At 40.8% G+C, this 22,263-nt stretch overlaps 2 protein-coding genes across 4 annotated transcripts; one reads left to right on the forward strand and one right to left on the reverse strand.

The window, feature by feature from the left end:
* Nucleotides 1-3,890: 3,890 nt before the first annotated feature.
* LOC104967717 (uncharacterized) lies at nucleotides 3,891-13,254 on the forward strand. Of its 2 annotated transcripts, XR_800755.1 has the most exons (12): nucleotides 3,891-4,067; nucleotides 4,151-4,190; nucleotides 4,528-4,657; nucleotides 5,307-5,451; nucleotides 5,899-6,019; nucleotides 6,109-6,187; nucleotides 6,316-6,415; nucleotides 7,405-7,510; nucleotides 7,632-7,713; nucleotides 8,161-8,333; nucleotides 8,450-8,582; nucleotides 13,187-13,254. XR_800755.1 is itself a non-coding variant. In XM_010797235.1 (11 exons), the coding sequence occupies exons 1-11, from the start codon at nucleotides 4,065-4,067 to the stop codon at nucleotides 8,509-8,511; spliced, it is 1,041 nt and encodes a 346-aa protein (XP_010795537.1). In that variant the 5' UTR covers nucleotides 3,891-4,064; the 3' UTR covers nucleotides 8,512-8,774. The 2 variants fall into 2 exon arrangements, 1 of the variants encoding a protein (XP_010795537.1); XM_010797235.1 differs by lacking the exon at nucleotides 13,187-13,254 and having other exon boundaries at nucleotides 8,450-8,774.
* On the reverse strand, nucleotides 9,158-22,245 carry scyl2 (SCY1 like pseudokinase 2). 2 transcript variants are annotated; one of them, XM_010797233.1, is made up of 19 exons: nucleotides 22,120-22,245; nucleotides 20,157-20,353; nucleotides 19,858-20,015; nucleotides 19,335-19,479; nucleotides 18,452-18,601; nucleotides 18,134-18,355; nucleotides 17,865-17,981; nucleotides 17,607-17,732; nucleotides 16,964-17,140; nucleotides 16,731-16,742; nucleotides 16,438-16,560; nucleotides 16,101-16,214; nucleotides 15,761-15,893; nucleotides 14,145-14,263; nucleotides 13,960-14,060; nucleotides 13,632-13,701; nucleotides 13,423-13,500; nucleotides 13,204-13,326; nucleotides 9,158-12,704 (listed from the first exon to the last, which is right to left on the reverse strand). In XM_010797233.1, the coding sequence occupies exons 2-19, from the start codon at nucleotides 20,331-20,333 to the stop codon at nucleotides 12,081-12,083; spliced, it is 2,769 nt and encodes a 922-aa protein (XP_010795535.1). In that variant the 5' UTR covers nucleotides 20,334-20,353; nucleotides 22,120-22,245; the 3' UTR covers nucleotides 9,158-12,080. The 2 variants fall into 2 exon arrangements, with proteins under 2 accessions (XP_010795535.1, XP_010795536.1); XM_010797234.1 differs by lacking the exon at nucleotides 16,731-16,742.
* Nucleotides 22,246-22,263: the final 18 nt, after the last annotated feature.

Genomic DNA, 22,263 nt, shown 5'->3' on the forward strand with positions numbered 1-22,263 from the left:
GTGAAAATGGTGTGATGCGATATGATAAGATCACATCCTCGAGGCCAGTATTCGCTGCCTCACTGCAAAGGCATTAAAATCTACAACACACTATACGGGTAAGAGATAACAATGCAGTGCAAAACATTTCCACATCAAAACGTTTAACTGACCGACTCTCGTCTCTGTCTATAGGGCAGTGACGATAGACTTCTTAACCGGATGAGAGTGGAGGAAAGAGTCTGAGAGCTGAACGTTGGATGATGGAAACCACTGTGTGATCCTGGTACTAGCACACGCGTCGAAAGTGGATCAAGTATGGAAGACAAGGTAAGAATAGAATTAACGATGGGAACCTTACTTTTGTGGCCAAAAATACAGCTAATCCGCTAGTTGAACATTTGATCGTTCTTTGTCAATTTGACAATGAATACTTTTTTTTTCTGGACAGGACTCAACAGGCCACCCCCACGCTCCGGTGAAGAGCCTGCACATAAGAACAAGTTCCCAGAGTAACCCACAACGCTCTTTCCGTTAACGTGCCGGTGCCTAAAACTCTGAGATTCAAATTCAAGCGGTGAACGTATACCAAAACACCTTCACCAAATACACATTGACTAATCCTGTCCCACTAAATCCAAATCGTAGACATCTGCCCATTGGGAAGCACAGCACCCCCATGAGAAATCAGGGTCGTGTGCACCACACTTAAAGACGCAACAATGTTGTGATATTGAAGTCAGGATAATCCCAACAAGAATCCTAAGACATATAGTGGAGGACCGACTGCAAACTAAATATGAAAACTAATTTCTGAAGTGCAAATACTTCCTAGGGAGTAAAAACCCAATAGCAGCATTGAAATGTAAATACAGACTGTAGAAATGAATAATGTCTTCAAACCCATATCTAGCTTCAAATGTGCAGAAGTGGCCTTTGAATGTGCGTAGATTTACCTAAAATCAAATCCCAATCTAGTGTGAACTGGATGTAATTGCCTAATGTTAGGTTTCTACTTAGAAACAGCGTTTATTTTTATTCTTTTTTTGGCAGAAAATGCGACAGGTTCCAAAAAGAAAAAAGAGAAAAGTAAAACTCGTCGACCCTGTTCCGACAACAGCCCCAGAGCACAGTGAGGCTGGATTGTGTGAATAAACCATTCCCAAAGTCCAAACCATTTTCTTTAAATTAATCCAGAATTGTATATTTACAAGCTTCTCAAGCACCATTAGCTTCCAGAATCTTTCTGTGGCTCCAATACCACACGTGCAGTTTTGGGGGACAGTGGAGCGTGGCCATGTGTTCAACACAGGGTAAGTTATCTGGTTATCATTAAACTAAGAAATTGTATCTTTCTTTGCTAACGAAGATGCAAACATGATGGTTCAATCGGTTTCAGCAGAGAGGGAAGTCAACTGAATGCTCATAACAGTGATGAGAGCGAGGAAAGGAAGTTCAGCAAACCCCCCAGAGCAGCATGACCTCTTCGACGTGAAGGACACGCCGACAAATGGATTTTCACGTATTCTTTTTCAACCAACGCACAGAGCGCACAACATTTGTTTACTGGTTAACTATTTACTAATAAAGTTCATGAGTTTATAAATCGTGGTTTGTTACTAGGAAACAGTCCTATAAACAAGACCATCTGTCCATGCTAAATAAACGCGTGAAAAAACAACTCTCTGCATATAGAACTGCGTCAGTTGCTGCAATAAACTCCTGAAACACAACATATCATTAAGCATTTATTTGTTTATTTTCCTCTGCAGTCGATGATCCGACCGAACCAGGTGAACACCAAGCATTCACGCAGGAATCCGACGTGTGCTGGTGCTGATGAATTAAAGGAGATTGACAGAGCTCAAGAAGAAAATCATAAAACAATTGTGACAAACCCATATTTAATCATCAACGAACTTGCAATCTGGAGATGGTTTAGTGGGGTATTTGGGCAATAATATAATAAGTGAGGATATGCATTGGTTATGGAAGTGAGCGTGGCAGTACATTGGCGTCGGTTACAGAGAAAGTAACATAGTGGTGAGGGGTGGCAGGATAGGAAGCGGGGAATGAGGCCAGAAGAGCTGTGTCTTGGTTTTATGTTGGATGTGGTAACAAAAAAAGCTTTGAAGTTACCAAGCTCCCTAAAGCGCGGCCTGGCAAGTGTTACCGTCAGGATTATGGGATACTTTACAGCATTGTTCCTTTGGCAGAATTGTGGCAAACGACCGGTGAGCATAATATTACTACCAGTACTATTAAATATGACATTACAAATATTACGCTTTATAAGGAAAAACACTCCTGGAATTATCAGACACTAGAGTCACGTTACATATACTACACTGCCTGTTATGTACAATATAATTGATTGTTTGGATATATGTCTAATGCAATTATTCAAGGTAAATAATAATTACTTTTTTAAGTGTTTTATAAAAGTCAGGGGGTGCATAATCCAATATAAACATTGTCATTTATCTCTGCTCACCGAATGCCAAACTATTGGAAGCTTAAGGTTTACTCTACTTCATACATCTATGCATTTTCCTTCATAAAATGGATCTAATGTAATATTGTTTGTTGTTTTCAATATTTGAAAATCCACTATAGTAATCGAACAGCTGTGTTAATCTAAATAAATCCCTGTAGAACAAAGAAACAAGACATAAAAACTCACTTTTAATAATATCATGTATCTGTTGCAAGCAGAAATACCCAGATGCTGTCAAGGAGTGAGGATCTGAGGCATGACGTCAATTGCCAACGACTCAAATCAGACTCGATCAGGTGTGTTCAAAATAAAGAAGCGTGTTACTGGGGAAATTTTGCACAGTAATGAAAACAAGGGAAAAAAACACTCCTTTCGAGAAAAGACAGGAACAGTGATCAATAACGTAATCCGTGAGAAGTCCGTGAGGTAAGCGGAACGTAGGTCATAGAGAGACAACGAACATGACATGAAGCCAGGAGGCGCTAACACAATATATATATCAACGGTAGAAGGGGACGCAGGTGGGAAACCAATCCAGGGCGCGGGGAAAGTAATCAAGGACGCCAGGAGACAGAAGGCGGGCGGGAGCGGAGGCCTGAAATGAGAGGGAGAATTAATTAAGCGGAATAAACAATAAAGCACAGGACAGAAGGACCATGACGAAACTAACATAAAGAATAAACTTGTCACTATAGAGTTTCTTAGACATGACAGATGGCAGGCTTCCTCGAAGTGAGGATTCAAAGTGTAACCAGATGTGTGGAAAGTGAACTAAATTGCATTAATTCAAGTTACTGGTACTAAAATACAATTTTGAGATAGCTTGTACTTTACTTGGAGTATGGTCCATGTTAGCCTGCAGCTGTTATACTTTGTAACCAACTACAATCAGAGGTTAAATTGCGGCTACTTTGATTCCACTACAAATTTATTTAATATTCCTAGCTTCCTTTGCACATTTTGATTAATGATGTGAAAATATAATCAGTGGTTAAATCAAGATTTACTTCCACCTGGAGTAAAATTCACAAGCTACCTGTATACAAAGTCATTCCAACTAGCTGCACCTTTACCAGCTTTGAGAACACTTTAATGATCAATCATTAACAAATATCATATATATTATCCTGAAATGGACCAATCTGCAAAAGGACTACTTTTACTTTTCGTACTTTAAGTTTAGTTTGATGTGAATACTTTTATACTTTTGCTTCAGTAACCTTTTTATTGGAAGACTTGTGCGTGTTGTAACAGAGTATTCCTAAACTCTGGTACTTCTACTTTTACTCAAGTACACGATCTGAGTACTTCTCCACTTCTGAGTGTGACCTTACTGAAAAGATCATGTTGTTATTTTCATTCCTGGTTTTGTTGCGTGAGCAATTCACGTGCAATCTGTGACCTTCCCTGAAACGAAAGTGAAAGAAAAGCTTCTTTAAAAAGAAAACCTTCACATCGGTTTCTGAGTAAGAGACATTCAAGTGGATTTAATAGAACTATAAAGGATATCGTTTCAGTACCCTTTTTTTCTTTTTATTTCCGTTTTTGAAACAGCCTTGTTGTTATTAGGACAATATTTCCTAACATCATGGTGAGTCTTCGTCACGGAATCACTTAGACTCTAAAAGTGTCTTTGTGATGTGAGATGAACATATTTATATTTGTTTCTCACAGGAAAATGCTGACGAGATGAACCATTGGCAGGAGACTGCAGGTTTGTATGATATTTAGAATTCCTGAGTGACTTCTTAGTACCTGAAGTGTGCATCTTAGCCTTTCAGCTAACTGCTTCCTATCAGGACTGTCGACGTTTCCAAGAAACAAATACTTCAAATTGGAGTATAACATGATTAAAAAGTATGAAAGAGTGATAGAGTACATGGCAATAATATGACATATTTCGATGAAGTCAGATATAACTTGGGTACTTTTTTAACCTTTCGACTAACTTTATTAGCACACTAGTGTCAAACATTAATCTGAGTTGTCAAAGCTCTTTGTCATCAATAGAGCAGATAGATAATGAGATCCCATATGTTGTTGTTTTACAGTCAATGGGAAACATTATGAGTGGCAGCTGTCAAATGGACATCTATGGCTGCCAATCGACAATGACCATGTGATCGAGACCCACTACTGCCAACCTGGAGCTAAAGGAATCACCATCAACTTCAAACATATGTTAGTGTTTTACTCATCTAAGATTTACAGTTTTCAGCATTTTTTAAAGTCATAATTATTATATATATTATACGTTTGAAAAATTGCAGCCTGTCATCCAGTATTTAGATATCTTTTTTATTTTATTTGCATTTTAAGAAATTATTTGATTACAACTCGTACATAAAATAACTACATAACAATCCAGAAATCAGGAAACATTCAAAAAAAAATCATGAAATGGTCGTTGCATGTGTTTTGTGTTCTATAACTCACCCATTTTTGCCATCGGTCATCAAAGACATGATTCTAATGGTTATTTTTTCCATTCCTTAAATGTAATCTACTAGATTTTTCCATTGCGAGTTGATTAACTTATTACCTTTTAACAAATCCCTTGTAATTTGTTCAATACCTGCTATTCTTATTACGAAAATAAGTAGGAATCTTTGTTTTTCCTCTGTCCTCTGGTAAGTTAGTTCTTGTTTAGAGAAATGCCAAAAACATTTCTCTTATTGTATTTAGATTCTTAAGGGAACACAACTACATTGGTCATGAGGATGGTGACAAATGATAGATTACTCAGAAGTATGTGGTGTTATAACATGCCGTATAACATCTTTTTACAATCCAAGAAATATCTCAAACGTAATCCCATGTGTCTCCACAGGAAGGTGGTCATAGACTTTGATAAACTGCTGACTCAGAATGTAGATCTGAAGGTGCAGAGACTGAGTTTCCTCCCTCAGGGCCAGACGGAGGACGTAGGCTGGTACTTCAGAGATGACCAGCTGTGGAGTGAATTTGGATCCCAGGTGAGGGAAATCCCAGGCAACGACCATTACTGTACATTTATTCTAGCTGTGGAAGAAGTATTCAGATCCTTTAAAGTAACAATGCAGCAATGTAGAAATACTCTTTGCAAACCTTAAGTAAAAGGACACAACAAAACAACGACATGTAGTCATACACAAATCTGTTTTAAGGTTTTGGACTTTCTATCCTGTCCTTACATTTTGGTGAGATTTTTTAATTTTTAATTTATCCAGATAAAAGCATTGAGATAAAATCTCATTATTCAATACAATTATTTGAACATGCATTGAAAAAGAAAAATAATCACATAAGTGGAACTCATTGAATCAAATGTGGCCCTGACTATGACGTAAATAAGGTAGCAACACAACAAAATTCCAGTAAAGTCCAAGTACCTCAAAGGTTTACTTAAGAACAGTTTTTAGTAACACGCTTTCCTCCCCAAGATCTCCAACATGCAGTCCTCGTCCATCAGCAGTGGAGATGTGGAGCGTCAGTTCACTCTTAACCCTCGAGGGTCTTTCAACTTCACAGTGGGCTCCTCAAGCTACTCACTCGACTTCTCAAGTATGGGATATTTTTTATCTTTTTACTCTTGTGAGCTCAATAAATTAAATATATGTGTCTTTATTGATCTAACCGATTTTATTCGGCAGCCATGACACAAACAAACTGCGTCACAGGCCTGCGCAGAAATCTACGAAGGCGTCCAAAATTCACTTTCAACGCAGAGAGGTGAGACTTTATCTGTAGGAATCATAAACTTATATTTGACTTGTTTACATGTTTAAATATACACAAAATATGACTAGAGAGGGAATTTCAGTAGTTAAACCCTGAATAAAATGTGTTTTTTTCTGCAGCCGTTCCTCCACTTCAGCTTCCTCCTCCCAGCTCACAGATGGAGGCTACAGGTGGGAGTTCATGGGAGAAGAGGGTATATGGACTGAGTACAATGCACATGTAAGTAAGGCTTCTAACCATTTTTTACTTTCTGCCCGAAACACTAACTTTATTAGTTATGATTAGTTGAATATATTTAAAGGTCCCATATCATGCTTTTCCGGTTATTACCCGTCCCCTTGTGTGTTATGTAGCTTTTTCTGCATGTAAACAGTCTGCAGAGTCACAAACCCTCAAAGTATACCCTGTAGCGAGTAAAACTCTAATGCAGAAAAAAACTGTCTATGCTGCCCCAGAACGCCTCGTTGGAGATGCCCCAGAACGCCTCGTTGGAGATGTCCAAATGGACCAATCCGCGTAGCCGTTACGTTCGCGGATTGGTCCATTTCTCAGCCTGAGACGGCGGGACGCGGCGAGGCTGTGAGTCTGTGTGTGAGCATACACAAAGACTCACAGCCAGGCTGCGGGTGTGTGTGTGTGCTCTGGCTGGTTTCGGGCTGGGTTTCGCTGTGTCTCGCTGTCTCGCCAACCCCACGCAGCAACCAGGAAACCACACCAGTAAGCCAGCTCACACTGTCCGCTCCTCGCAGCAGCGAACCAGACCCCACACAGTGTTCTCATCTGTTTGTCATTACTGGTGTCATTTTCTGGTTGCTAACGCCATTGTAACACATAACCACTGATGTTCCGCTGTAACGGTGGTGGACTCATCAGAACAGAGTGGGCGAGCTGACCAATCAGAGTCCACTGGGCTCACAGGGAGGGGGGGGGAGGCAGGAGCTCCAACAAGCCGTTTAGGAGTGAATACACATACTATACAGAGATGCTGTATGAGAAACCAATGTGAGTTTGGAGAATTGCACAATATAAATCTATTCTAGTAGACCTCAACAATGGAATTATGATCAGTAGAAATGGCCATGACATGGGACCTTTAATTTGTCTGGTGAATAATATAACAGTTACAGCGGCATCTGGTGGTCAAATTACAAATGCTTGGACTCTGCTTCCCTCTATTAAATGGACCTATGTTTTCTATTTGTGTGTAGGTATGTTCATTTGATAGCACTGCCCTTGAGAGACAATACCAGCTGAATCCTCAGGGCCAACTTCCCTTCAAGATCAGAAGATTTTCCTACACGCTCAACTTCTCTAGTAAGGAACACAAATACAGCTACACAGCCACTCCTGCTAAACAAAACAATCAATCGTTTTGCTTTAGTAGAGGAGAGCAGTTTGAATTGCCATTTAAACCCTGTACGCTTGTCTGTCGTAGGCATGAGTCAAGTCAATGACACGATCGGGACCAGGAGAGCAGTGAGGAGGACTGCTGACTCTGGGAGTCAACAGGACAGCAGGTCAGGAGATACATTTCACCCTTAAACCACCACCATAATAATCATTAATAACCTTTAAACACATACCATACTTCTTATTTGAATTAACCAAAGTCCCCTCATTTGAAAATATACTATACTAGAAAGTATATTGCCATTTCAGGGGTGCCTCTTAATTAATACTATGTTCACCTTCCCAATAATTCATTTGGTTTGTGTTATTAAGTAGAAAGGGGTCAAAAGACAAACAATGAAACCCAATTACACCTTAAAATGAAAAAACATTATTAAGAAGTGAAATGTTCCTTATTCCCTTCTCATTTGTAAATACATTTTCTGCTAGACTCATGTCTCTGTCTCTTATGTGCCAAATCTGCCTGGCAACACCAGCTCATTTAATGTGGCAGTAATATGTGAACAGTGTATGCTCCTGTGAATATTTTCCACTTATATTATTCTATTCTGCAGTTTGGGCACTTCACCACGATGGCAGTTTCAGGATATCGGTGGAATATGGAAAGAATATTCAAATTCCAAAAGCAGCATTTCCAGTCAGGACATTGAGCGGCAGTACCAACAGACCCCGTCAGGCTCCATGAAGTTTACCGCCAACAGGTTTAGCTATGAGCTAAACTTCTCAGGTGTGCTAAAGTTCTGTTTTGTAATGTCCCCCTTTCAAAATAAGATGGTAATTTCACAGTAATTAATCATTCTGTTTATCAGGAGTCTAAATGTGCATTGTTTTCTCTTTTCGCAGCCATGACTCAGAAGAACATGTCCACAACCACCACCCGATCAGTGAGGAGGCTCACCCAGTGATTGTGTGACGTCAACAGATGTAGAAGTCGTCTTAATGTTGATCCTCACACTGACCTCACTTCATGCCTCAGGTTGTCTCTCAATAGAATTATTCTGCACTGATTTTCAAACTGTCTTTCATTTTGCTTATTGAATGACACAATAGGATTACTTTAAACATGAAGTTGTCAGGGATTGTTCATATTGACTAATTTAAAGGGGACCTATCATGCAAAATGCACTTTCTCACGTCTTTTATACATGAATCTGTGTCCCCGGTGTGTCAGGGAACTCACCAAGTGTCTGAAAACACAACCCTCTCTATTTTCCTCCATACCCAAATCTCTAAAAACGGGGCTTTCACGGATCTGATACAGACTGATACAGATTTGAAATATCTCTGACGTCAGAAACAAGGAGCTCCGCCTATATGGGCAACTCTCCACCTATCAGAGGAATGGGGGGTTGCCATGGCATGGCAAAAGCATGGCAACAGCATGGTAAAATGATGCTCGTGCCTCGCCCCCCTCCTTTGCAGGGGGCATGGTCAGCTGCAGCTCATTTGGAACAGAATCACCCCTTGCAAAAACAGGGCTGGAAAAGAGCAAATAGAGCGAAATGAGGCATGGCTAAAATGCATGATCTGTTTGGTATTTTGAAAAAAAACTTCACAGACATGTTTTATATAGGTATGGCCCTACAACATATTATTCAAATATAGCATGATAGGTCCACTTTAACTTATCCCCTCTAGTGCCTTATATTGGCATTGCTTTCTATGATTAGATTTAGAAGCTTTGGTTAGGTTACTTTAAGACATCATAAAGATACGTTTTTTGGGTTTTAATCAGGTTGCGTTCAGATGAAAGGGGAACTCCACTGATATGACATTGCTCTGTCTGTTTACAGGTATTGGGGAGCACTCTTGCTTATGTGGATAATGTTGTATAAAGCTTTTGGGACTCCAAATATAAGTTAAATCTGATCAAAATTGACTCGAGCGATGTCACTTAAATAAAAAAATAGAGTCAGTTGGCGCTAAAGACAATTTAAAACATCTTGGGGTGTTGAGAACTTATCTTTGTTTGAGGCTTCAGCTTCAGGCTACAATAGCAGCAAGAAGCATAACACTGCCAAACCTTTGACCAGAATGTCAACCGCCAAGTTGCATTGTGGGTAATATAATCACAAGTGCATGAAATAAAAAAGAAATACCTTGTGTTCTGCTGCATCGACTAGGATTTATTTTGTTTAAAACTGTCCGGCAATATTATAGCACAGACATAATGAATCAGGGAAGTACTATTAATGAAAGAAAAATACCTCTTTTTAGCATCCTAACATGTTTATGATTCATGAATACTGTCTTTTAATCAGGGTTCTTTAAAAAAAAAAAATATATATATATATATATTGTTTACCTTTTTTACCTTGAACCAAAAAGTTGACTTAGATGTATATTTAAAGCTGTCTGCTAATGTGCATAAACATTTCAAAAATACTGCCATTTCTGCACTTCATTTCTACATTAAAGTGATTTAAACTCCACGGTCTGATGCAGTGATTCAAGCCATCACACAAATAACCAGCAGCCTTTGAGAGGTTCGATTGTGTACTTTCCTTTATATGTACAGATTTTCAGTGAACCACCTCAGAGACCAGCACCTCAACAAGTAATAGAAGGGCAACACTACACACATATCGACAGCAGTGGTATACAAACAATCTCATAGAAGAATAAGCTTTCTGCTTTGGAGTTCTGCTAGGATAATGTGACGCACGCTTCACAGATCACATCCACTTGAGATGAAATCAAAACCACCACACAATTTACGCCGAATCACTGAAACATTTGTAGTCTTGTATGACAAAGATTGGGGAATGTAGAGTCAAATTCACACGGCCATGCGGATTGAAGGAGCTCACCTTGTTAAAGAGGCATTAATACACAGAAAGGAATCCAGTAACAAACGGCGTATTAACAATCACTGAACACACTGTGACCGAGGTTCATCTAAAAACCCTAAAGTGGTGTAGTTATCTTCCAAAATGTAAGATTTAGAATGAGTACACATTTTTAGAAATCTGACAATCCTATGTAGTTTTCTTTCTGTCGGGTGGAGATTAATGTAAGGAGCCATTCCATGTTCACGCTTAACAACCAAAGAGGATTATTGCACCAACTCATCTAAGGCCTCTCAACCATTATCACAGGGATGTAAAAATGCCAAGGCCCTCACAGAGCAACCCATCTTTAAATAACTATATCATATATACACTTCTTCATAACCAGCACTGGTCCTCAGACAGCTGAAAAGTGCTGAAAATATATAGCGATCATCTTTATCATTGTATAAACTGGTCAACAGGAAGGAGGATTTGGAGACGCTTATAAACTTCCAAATAGTTTTTCACTGGAATCTTTATCGGAAAATAAGCTTTAGATCTTTTGTGGTCAAGTTCAGTAGCATGCGACAAAGCAAGTAATTTGAGAAGCAAAGACAGCGGGTTAAAAAGTGAAATTATTAATACTTGAGTAACAGATGAGCGCTGTCTGTCTAATCCTACACATGTACCCATGTAAGGCACAACAGCCTAAGCAGTGCATGTGGTCCTTCACGTTTGCCTTTAGCATTAGCATCTTTTTAAAGGACGCCGCTGTAATAGCTACTCCACACATCCCATTCCACTAGACACATAAATTGTCCATACTGCATTTCCAGATGTTTTAGTTACCAGAGGAGGTGAAAGGTTCGTCACCAACCAGAGAACAGTAACCCTTCCCTTTTCAACATGCTTGCTTGGAAGTCGAAACAAACAAATAAGAGCATGTTTTGCAGCTTTTAAACCTGATGTTGAAAGAATAAGACAAAAGGGTAAAAAAAAAAAAAGAAGAGCAAACTGGATCATCAGTCCACTCTGAGGTGCTGCAGAGACACAGTTACCATGGAGACGGACTGCAGTGGGGCTACCTCTCTCATCTAAACTGCGACTGTTGGGCTTTCTATTTTCCTCATTTCAGATTGTCCCTGGAGGAGCTTCCTGGATGCAGATCAGTGCTACCCTCCCACTGGGCTCTGACATTTTTTTTTAAGCCAACTCTCTGATCCCTTTAGACATGCAGCCAATCCTAAAATAGTCCGGATAAGCAATAAAGATACAGCAGCATGAAACTGAGCAGAAGCCACTTTTTTCCTTCTTTTTCTGCCAATTTTGAGGGGTGATTCAGCCACTCATGATATGAACACAAAACTCTCCTGAATTAACTGAGTTGGGATTCATCTCAACTCACGACGTTGGGACGCCCGAGAATGTCAAGTAGAAAATCAGTAGGAAACCGCAGCATGTAAAGAAACACAGCTTAGAAGAATTAGTACCCACCCCAGCCTTTTGTCCTTGTGGTCAAGTAGAAATTGAATCAGGCGCAGGTTAATTTGCCAGCCGAATGTGAACAGAATTTATACTAGATCATGTTTAAAAATACACACAGCAACGCCCTTGATCGGATTTGAAATCTTCACATTCAATCAGTGTCTTGTCCAAGGTTCTTTTATCCAAAGTTACTAAAATAATATGTTTAACCTGGCAATCTAGCCGAACAAGTCTTTCAGATCGTTGTTGACAGATGCGCTATGTTTAATTCCACTTTGGTCCAGGGGGCTGGGGGCAGCAGCGGAGGGTGGAGCAAAGTTCTGCGGGCTGAAAAAAGGGTTTGCTTGCATCCCGAAGCTGCTGGGCACCCCTCCCATAGCAACAGGAGCAGCGTGCATCTGAGTCTGAGCGTTCTGGGCCGAACCAAACTGATTGAGCCACGGGGCGTTGGTGCTGGGCGGGGCCATTTGGTTGAGGGTGACTTTGGGCTGGCTGGGTTTAAAAAGACTGTCCAACGCTGACAGATCTTTATTGGTCTGCCCGAGGGGTCCTTGACTCTGCGTCAGAGCTCCGAAGTTGGGGGTGCTGGTGGTGGTTGCCATGCCGCTGTAGAGGCCGGGGCCCGCAGGACGCATGCCCATCCCCATGCCCCCTGCCTGGAAGCCCATGGACGGGTTGAAGCCGTTGGAGACCGGGGCGCCCATGGAGCCCACCATGGGGCCGGGGGAGGGGAAGGCAGCGATGGTGGAGCCCTGCATTGGGGAGGGGCGAGCCGTGTTGGCCAATGAGAGGCTGTTTAGCGAGGTCATGTTGTTGAGCAGGCTGCTGGTCAGATCTTTAGTCTGCAAGAAAAACAAGATGCGGGTTTAAACTCATCAAATGTTTTATAAGGAGACCCTGTGAGGCAACAGAGTATGAGAAATGTTGATGATATATTGTTTTGGAGTCAGATTTCATTATGTTGTGGCTTAGGAACGGATGGAGAAAGAAGAGTTTCGCCTGCATGATTTTGTACATATATTTTGTGAACACTAACCCCGGCATGGAGAAATCACCTGGAAATAAACCATGAGAGATTTAAGTCCTATTTATGACATGGGGTAGTAGCAAACACTTATCAACTAGAAAAATGTAAAATGTTCCCCATACCAATTTAATTAAGGGCTTTAGAAATATCATGTAGGCAAACCTTTTCTCACCTGTACTCAAGTCATAATTAGAGGAGGGAAAACTATTTAGATCAGTCTTAGAAAAATGGATTTCCACATTCGTCTTTCCCTCGGTTGCCTCTCCGTATTTAGTTTTCTGTTCTTTGTGCACACAGATGTTTTGAGGCGTTACCTTGGTGTTGGAAGTGTTGGCTGGTTTGATGCTCTGAGGCGCTAACGGCTGCTGGTTCCTCAGCTTGGCGGCCTGCTCCTGCTCCTTAGCCAATCGCTGCTTCTCCTCCAGAGTCAGAGACATCTATGGGGGGTGCAAAACAAGAGACACCATGGAGAAATTAGACTGGTACCTAAAGGTGGACATTTCTGGATATTAGGTATGACATTGTTTTCATACTCTATTAGGCTGTGGGGCGGCTGCTGCAGGTCCATTCTCTTTCCCATTAACCCCTGAGGAGCCGAAGATATCATCAATCTGAGAAAAGACACATTTCAATTGAATTTTGCACCACAGAAAGGTATAAAACAAGAACTTCATTGTAAAAAAATGGTGTTCACACAGTACTTTAAATATAATCTCATGTTGTCATAGAAACACCCTCTCACCTGGTTGCTGCTGTTAGGAGAGCTCTTGTTCATCTCTGTCTGGTTCCCTGGGTTTGGGATGTTTATACTCCTGTTAGAAGAGACACAATGAACTGAATCAGGGAGCGAAAGGATTTGAACGGAGGCATTCATAAGAGCATGGTTAGTCGTGCCATTATCATATTCATGTGGCCAGGATCAAATGCTAATTGCTTTCTGAGACAGATCCATTACCCCAGATAATAGTTTGTATAAAATCCACATTAATATGTATAACCATTTCAGATTTAGTCAGAGAGATTCCAAAGGAGGATATAGTGGGGGGTGATTAATTAAATGTGACACACACCTCTGCTGCTCCTGCATGCTGTGCAGCTGCTCCAACTTGGTCTTGTGTTCGGCCTCCATCCGATTCAGCATTTCCCGAATGACCGCCATGAACGAGTTAAACTGGGATGAATTGAACAATATTACATAAAAAGGGAACAAAAGCAATTCTGCAGATGATCAAAATATGTCGCATGTGTGTTGTACCTGGCTAAGGTTGAGGTTGTTGTCTATACTCAGAGAGACCAGGTGGGGCAGGCTCTTGGTGGCAAGGTGTTCTTTGGGGATGCCCAGCTTCTTGTGGCTGAAGGTGCACTTATAGATTCCTACAAGAATTCAGAAGTCAAATAACCAATCATTAAGTGTTTAAAATATGCCAGTAAGTAGTGATGCACACAGGGACATATATGTGACTTTTTATTTGTTATTTAGCAGAGGTGGGAGAAGAGATCTTGTAGTTAAGTAAAAGTAGAAGTACCAGAGTGTAGGAATACTCTGTTACAACTTGTACAAATTCCTGCATTCAAAATGTTACCTGAGTTAAAGTACAAAAGTATTAGCATAAAAATATACTTAAAGGTGACCTATCATGCAAAATGCACTTTTGTACGTCTTTTACACATGAATATGTGTCTCCGGTGTTCCAGAGAACTCACCAAGTGTCAGAAAACACAACCCTCTCTATTTTCCTCCATACCCAAATCTCTTAAAAAGGGGCTGCAACGGATCTGATACAGACTGATCCAGATTTGAACACTTCTATGACGTCACAGAAGTGGCGCTACGGCTATTGGGCCAACTCCACCAATCAGGAGGAGACAGCCACGGACATTGCCGTTGGAAAGCGCTGGAGACGCTGTAGTACATATGCCAGGCCTGTAGATGGCGCTGCTCTCACAGAATCAGCCCATGATGCAAAGACAGTGTTACATTGAGCGAAATGAGGAATGGCTAAAATGCATGATCTATTTGGTATTTTGAAAAATAAAAAGTATAAATATGCCTTATATAGGTATGGTCCTACACTATATTATTCAAATATAGCATGATAGGTCCACTTTAAAGTACCAAAAGTAAAAGTAGTCATTATGCAGATTGGTCCATTTCAGAATAATATATATGATATGTTTTATAATTATTGATCATGAAAGTGTTCTCAAAGCTGGTAAAGGTGCAGCTAGTGTTAATGACTTTGTATACTGCAGGGTAGCTTGTGGATTTACTCCAGGTGGAACTAAAGTCTGATTTGAGAGTTGATTATAATTCAAATCATTAATAAAATGTTGAAAAGTAACTAAAGGTATTAAATAAATGTAGTGGGTAGAAGTACAAAATAGCCAAACAATTGACTTAAGAGCAGTGCTTGAGTAAATGTACTTAATTACTTTACACTACTACTTTCTAGTACGTTTTAATTAAATCGCATGTTAATAACAAAACGTCTATTTAGACATTTGCATTTTTCTCCAAAACTGCATCAAGACATCCTCTTACTTTTCCTCCAACAAATACAAAAATTAAAAATATCTCAATTTTCTAGATCATTAAAATTCAGCTACGTAAAAGAAAGAAATGCAGTAAATCATACTTTATCTAATGTTTTTTACTTAACGAAAGGAAGCTAGTCCAACATATTTTTTATAACAAACTGTTACAACTGCTTAAGGACTTGTAGATGTCTTCTTCACTTCAATTTGACATCATGATCTCTGTGTGGCTGTTTTTTTATTTAATTTTTTTTAACAGGTATCTGAGCAATGGCTGATAGATCAGCTTATCTCTAGTAGAAGTTGAGTGGAGTGTGGCTTGTCCTTTTTCTTTACCCAGAATCCCCATGAGTACTGCTGGTTCTCTGGAGGGGATCTGTTGTAGGAAGGGCAGGATCTCATCGATGACGTACCACTTGTCAAGATATTCCAAAATCTTCCCCAGACACACCAGGGAGTTCACTCGTACCTACCAAGAACATGGAAAGATACTTAAAACATCTAAATACATTTGAAACTCAATCATTTCAGTAGTTGGTAGAAGAGTAGAATAAAGGTGTTACAAAGGGACAAGGTCAACAGTATAGACACCTAAAAGGAATCACTATAGAAACACTATTGTTGCCTGGGAAACAGTACAAGCTGAGAGCAGAAAATGTTGATATTGGAGACTCACAGCAAGTGAAGAGGTCTGTAGGCATGCAGATTTGATTCGAGGGATGAGAGCGTTCTTCATGGACGGGTAGTCGATCAGGTTGGCAAACGTTGGGATGATGTTCAGGCACAGCTCCTGCTCAGCCATGGACAACACATAAGTTAGGAAATCTGACATTTATATGATGCCAATGCATCAAATCTAACTATGCTCTGAAAAGCAGCACTGAAAACACAAGTATGCCATGTTCAGTAATTGATTTAGTGTTGACTTCTCTGCTTTAAAGGGTCTCCAACTGCCTGAGTTTACCTGAAACTCAGCAAAACGTCAAATTCTAAGCAGCCCTACCCCCCCATACCTGGATCTGTACAGAAGGCGCTTCCAGGGCTCTGTAGACCATCGGCAGCACGCTGTTCTTAATCTCCTCTGAGGGGGTCTTGGTCAATAGCAGGTCCATCTTCTGAAGGAATATCAGCAGGATCTGCGCAGCACAGGGACTCAGTCAGGAAAACAAAAGCTCATGTTGTTCTCTACATATGACTGAAGTAGTAAATGGAAGAGGCGGGGCTATAGGTGGCTGATGATGAGCATTAATTTAGACATACAACACAAACTAGTGACTGGAGCATATTCACAGCAAAGACCACTCACCATGTTACTAGCCTGAAGATGCATGGGAAGAGAAATACAGAGAGAGACAAGTCTTGATAAAGTGACAGACCAAAGCCAAACAAAGCATGCTCTTTAGATATATTTAATCAAATCCCCAAAACAAATGCCAAAGGGGCGAAATGATCATGCAAAGATTTAAAGAGGGAAAGCACATTCTAGCCAAAGCTTACAAACAATAGTCGTTTTTAACGCTTGTTTCTGTGAGGGTGTACCTGAATGGGCTCCTGCTGCTTGAAAACAGGCGTGAGGTCGGGCATGATGAGCCGGACGTACTCCTCCTTGGTGCACTGCTCTGCGATCAGCAGCACGTTGGGCAGCACGAAGGGAACCATGTCCGGGTTCACAAACTCTGAGGTCAGAGCCGGAAGGATCCGATACACCACCACTCTCTGAGAGACATGAGTGGGTCACAGAAGCCATGAACGAATACTCAGACTGTAATACTGCATGTTCATGATGAGTTCTCAAGGGACCACATTAAGGGAAGACAAAACAGGAACTAAACATTTCAAGAAACTGTTCAAGAAATTGACTCACAAGTGCATGTTTTTGTACTGTGCCAGTTAACACACATATAAACAGAAATAGAAGCACTGAAAGCATCATTACAGTAACATCAGTTATTCAAAAAGTTGGACCTCAAATGGATCTAAACATGCAGTACCCATTCAGTAAACACATTTAGAACATATTGCAGTTTAGGTAACACTAGATGTTCTTTTAAAAGTTCTGATACAACAGGGAATGATAGGTCTGAAATCAGTAGTCCTTTTGGCTATTTTTATTAAATTCCGAAAAAAACACTTTTGACCTGATAAAGGTTGCATTCCCTGTACAAAATGTACAAGCAGTTACCTTGGGGAGTTTGGGCAGGACTTTAGGGAGGCCTTTGTAGAACTGGGACTTCTGTAGATTGTCTCTCTGGAAGAGGGAGTCAAAGTACTGCAGGGTCACAGCACCCACGTCGTCAAAAAATGGAATCTGAACAAAACACACAAAAACAGAACGAGAAAAATGTGTCCTTAAAGAAAATGCAGATCAAATTAGATATCATCTACATAAGCACACACACTTTATTTGTATCTCCAGACATGTAGTGCCAACAGTGCAAACCTTAGTCATCTGATCAGCATCCGGTCGCACGTTGGGTGTGACGCTGAGCAGCATCTTGACGTGTTCCCGAACCTCCTCTGGGAGCTTGTTCAGCACTGCTGGACTTATGCTGCTCAGCTAGAATTGAAAAACATAGACGGAATGGATCACAACAGAGATGAGAACCAGTGTTTTAGTGGCAAAAGTAAAAAACTCTTGAGATATTCTTAAAAATCAAGTCCTCAGTAGCTTGTCCTGACGTGTGTCCATTTTATCTTAGCTCCACCCACCTGGTCCAGTTGCCTGCTGAAGCTCTTGAATATGTCGTGCTTGTTGACTTGGAAAACAGGCTTGCCCTCGTTGAAGACGGCATGCATGACCACGCCCAGCGAGTACATGTCGGAGGCGGAGTCACAGCTGACGGACAGGATGTACTCGGGGGCCAGGTACTCGGGGTTAGGGAGGGAGAGTGGGGGGAGGTTGGGCTCCCACTCTTTACATGTGTACTTAGGCTGAGGAAGACGAGAGAACATGAGGAGATAAAGATGTGACAATACTCCAAAATGTTAATTTGGTAGAGCATTAGAAATCTAAGTGATCCAACACACCTCAGCGTCTGAGGGGTTGTTGGAGGAGATGCTGAAGTCAAAGCCCATGATCTTCCAGGCTCCGCTCTTGTTCAGGATGATGTTCTCTGGACACAGGTTGCCGTGGACCATTTTCACCCCGCTGTGGAGAAAAGACAATCCCTCGGAGATCTGAGGGGAAGGAGGAATGAAGATGTCAGGGTTTGGTGTTAAAGGGTGAAACAGTTTCTGTTATAACTACAGGATTAGTACATGGTTTCTATGGCAGTCATCACTTCCTTATCTTATATAAGCTGTGGAAAAGGCAAGAAATCTGTAATTAAGATCATATGGGAACACACGTGAGAACACAATGAGGTCTGATATACTTCAAGGAGAGGCGTGAAATGGAGCTGGTACAACTGTACTAGCATATGAATTCATATTAGACTTTCCAATGCAGACATTTTTGTAGTTCGTGATTTAATTTAGCCACTACTTAGGAATCACCGTTTGATAGAGATGTAAAAGCTTAGAAATTCACAAGTTGGGTTTGAACAGACATATTTTAGTTCATAAAACAAAAGTGAAAACTCTTAGGCTTGTTTTCACCACAGAGCATCCTTCAGGCCTCTAACCAAAAACCCACTAACTTCAGACTTGTTCGTGCAAGCGTGTTCTCATTTAACAACGTTTCAGTATACATCTGACAAATGGACACTAAACCAAAAACTAGAACTAAACTGTTATTTGCCAATGAGCAACAGTGTACACATCATGTATGGCGCAGTAATTACAGATGTTGATGATTACCGAGACCTTATTATATACAAAGCAAATGATTGGCAACAAGTCATCCAATTGGCAACATATTAAGATAATCATGTGTTGCAGTTTAAGCCAGCTAACCTGTCTGCACTCTCACCTGCAGCAGTCCAAACTTGGTCTCCACGTCGTACAGTTTGTACTCCTTGATGTCGGTGGGCAGGGGGGTGGGCAGGTTCTCCCTCTGGCCCAGCACGTTGGCCAGACTGGCAAACACAGGCTCCGTGCAGAACGCCAAGCAGTCTCTGAGGGCCACACAGAACATCTACATTATTATTATTTGAAACAACCGCTTTGTAAATGTTGAGTTATTCCTCAACAGACACTTAGAGCAACATGAGGAAAGGCAAAACAGAAACATTTTTGAATTTTGAGTTTCCCCAGTTGTAAGTTCAAAAGAAAAAAAGGCAAAAAGAAAGTAACTTAAAGACAGCGTCAACCTTTTCTGGCCCTCAGGGGCATAAATTATTCAGTGTGCAGAGTCTTTGATCATGACAGGCTCCTGCTCACATGCACAAACAGAGGCAGGCAAATACATTTGTTATGCAACTTTGTCAAGCCCCTCTTTGAGGTGTGAATCTTTCCTTGGTATGTGTGTTTGTGACAGTGTGTGTGTTAATCACCGTGACTCTTCAAGAGGATGCTGCACAGTCAGGAGACGCGGGTGACGCAGTCTGGTCAGCTGTTGCACCCCTTTTTTCAGCGAATCCACAATTTGGTCCTTCTCAAATTTCTGATACTTATCAACCGTCTTCTTATCAAACACAAACACTGCGACTTCCTGAAGGGATAAAGAAGATCAACAAGGCACTGAAATGAGCTTCAACAAGGCACACAGCACATGCTTAGTCAGATTGTTCACATTTAAAATCAAACCTTTATGAATGGGGAGTGGGCAGGGGGAGGATATCAACACACAAACCTGTTTGGTGGACTTCTTGGTGCCGTTATAGATCCTCCAGCACAAGCCAGGACCCCCGCTGGCAATATGTCGTCCAACCTCAAACTCCCGTGTCACCGGGTTGCCCATAACAGCGCTGGTGACATCTGCCGTCACCTTGGTGACGGTGCTTTTTAGCTTATTAAGCATAGACTCCATGTTCACGCCTGACCTGGCAGCTAAAGTAAGAGTGTTGAAAACAGTGACAGAAAAATAAAAGAGGTACAGAACAGTCAGTCAAATGTCAGCAAAAGTCTTTTCAATCAATGAAAGAGGCAGCTTCATAATAAACCTTCCTAGCTCAGCATAACCCTTTAACATTCAGTTTGACACACACTTTAAGGCACCTGCTTGAATTTGCACAGTGCCCATTGGCTGAGCAGAATAAACACTGAATCAGCCCAAGCTGCCCTCTGAAATATAAAGTGACTCAGGGCAAACTAAGCAACACACCCCACGTTAAGTCCCTCTTTCAGAAATACTTCAGAGTGACTTGAAAAGCATGTTAGGCAACAGGAAGCCAGACAGAAGAACACGGCTGAGAGAAATGTAGCCAAATCATTTCATCATGAACTATTTCTTCAGGGTTTTCTAGGACTTTGATGTTTATTTCACTGCACTGCAACAAGGCTGAGTAAGCTACTGACTATACATTGAGATGCACACAGTGCTGTATGCATTATATATTCCTTACAGATTCATGCATTAATAATGATATTGAGCATCCGTATTAAACGGATCAACAAACTCTTTATCAGAAATTGAGGACCCTTGCCAAAAGCTACCCCAGCCAATTCTGTTAATAGAATCCCTGCTTTTACTGTACTTGTAACAATGTATATAATGCTGATATACAGTGTTACCCTGCACTTCCCTAAAGCTCGGACACTTATGTATCCTCAGCCATTGCCAACTACTGTAACACTACATGAACAGCAAAATGGAGGGTTCACAGAAATATGAAATCTATCAAAAAGTCAGTGTGTTCTTAGTCTTCGTCCTTTTGTACATTTCTTATAACAGCCAGATGTATTTAAATCTAACACAAAACAATATAGTGCAAAGAAGTAGAGCTGTGCTGAGAGGGATGCAAGATTTCAGGTCTGATATACTCAATTGTAAAATAAATCACAATAAAACTGCCATAACTGTGTCATCGCTCCTGGTTTACTGTGTGATGATGGTGGATAGTGGGTGGTCTGCAACCAAAAAAGACAAACCAAAGGAAACAAGATGTTCTAAATGCAGATCTATGGGTATTAAGCCCAATAAATGAACCATATTTGGTCAAATATTTCCCCTAGTATTAGGCTAGATTTAAAGATGTAATCTGCAACAGGTTTGTGTTTCTTATTATTATAGTTGTCATTTTGATGTCAAATTACACGTACATTATAATCTGCCCAGACAAACTGAGGTAGACTGAGCAGCGTTTCTAGACAAACACCTGCACATAGCCTAACTAGCCCAGTAGCTAGCTAGCTAGCTAGCCACCAAGATACCAGGCAGTTTATTATTACGAGCTTACTAACATAGTTATGATTTGACAGGGTATTCATTAGGTTAAACAACAATTTCAGCAACCGGTTGAAGCATTTCAATGGTTTATATGTCGCTTGTCAGGACTGTCACGTTTGATTGGGAAATAGCTGTATGTTAGCTAAATTAATCGCCTTGTTTAGCCTGTGACCAACGCATCATAACAAGCACAGCACTGTGACACTAACTAAGCAGTTATTAGGTACATGTCCTAAACATATGTGGCTTTATAAGGATGACATCATCGTTGCAATATGTTGGATACCGTGAAAGACTTTACAGCAAACCATCGCAGTAGCTACCTGCTAACAAGCCAACAATGCGCAAGTACACAGTGACGATTCTGTCATTACAAGAGAGATGGCTTCAGTCCTCACTGTCCCTCCGACAGCTTCCAGAAACATACCTTATGATGAACAGGGCTCTCCGTTTAATGTCTTGTTAAAAAAAGACTCTCAGCTGTCAGTAAAGGCTGAGAAACACAGCCCCCATGACTTCACTGGCATATGAAATGAAGTAGCTTTAGTGCGCTAGTAGTGAACGAACAACC

This window comes from Notothenia coriiceps, unplaced genomic scaffold (assembly GCF_000735185.1).
Source record: "Notothenia coriiceps isolate Sejong01 unplaced genomic scaffold, NC01 NC01_scaffold00037594, whole genome shotgun sequence".
In the NCBI taxonomy this organism is placed as follows: Eukaryota; Metazoa; Chordata; class Actinopteri; order Perciformes; family Nototheniidae; genus Notothenia; species Notothenia coriiceps.